At 54.7% G+C, this 536-nt stretch overlaps 1 protein-coding gene across 1 annotated transcript in view; it reads left to right on the forward strand.

The window, feature by feature from the left end:
- Positions 1 to 297, forward strand: part of CSUI_005197 (wd g-beta repeat protein) — a gene marked incomplete at both ends in the record, with an annotated part of 5858 nt that extends 5561 nt beyond the window's left edge. Inside the window, one exon of the mRNA XM_068065375.1 lies at positions 185 to 297. Within this exon, the coding sequence (XP_067922649.1) occupies positions 185 to 297 (113 nt within the window). The remainder of the gene's footprint in view (positions 1 to 184) is intronic.
- Between the last annotated feature and the right edge of the window lie 239 nt (positions 298 to 536).

The following is a 536-nucleotide window of genomic DNA, read 5'->3' on the forward strand; positions in this document are numbered from 1 at the left end:
CTCCGGACCGGAGGCCGCACAGCCACAGTTGGCGAATCGCTGTTTCTCGCAGCAGAGGTCTCTTTTTGAGACAAACCACGGTCTTCCGCTTTGTAGCCTCGTAGAAGGTGCAAGCCTGCTCGAAAGACATCGGCACGTCCATTTCGGCATATTCACGATCTGTGTGCGACTTCTTTACGCGAAGGATATGTGAAACTCTGGGACTACCACACCCACAGCCTTATTGTCAATCACTGCTTCGAGAAGCTGTCTCCCAACGTAAGAGTGTGCCCTGCTGGAAAAGCAGTTTCCCCATGACTCGAGCTCTAGCAACACCGGTGACGTATGGACTCTGCAGCAGATTCGAGAGCACTGGCCGGGAAGCTGATTAGTGGCTGCAATTGCAAGTGAGCTGTTCCTCAGTGAGGGCCGCATGCTATCGGAGTGTAGCTCACTTTCGGATGCAGCGTCGCCCCCCGTCCGAATACCGGAGTGACACACGTTGGGCTGCCAGCGGAGTATCCATTTTCCCGTTTTTCCCCTCTCGTCCTTGTGTT

Source organism: Cystoisospora suis (genome assembly GCF_002600585.1).
Source record: "Cystoisospora suis strain Wien I chromosome Unknown contig_2510, whole genome shotgun sequence".
Classification (NCBI taxonomy): domain Eukaryota; phylum Apicomplexa; class Conoidasida; order Eucoccidiorida; family Sarcocystidae; genus Cystoisospora; species Cystoisospora suis.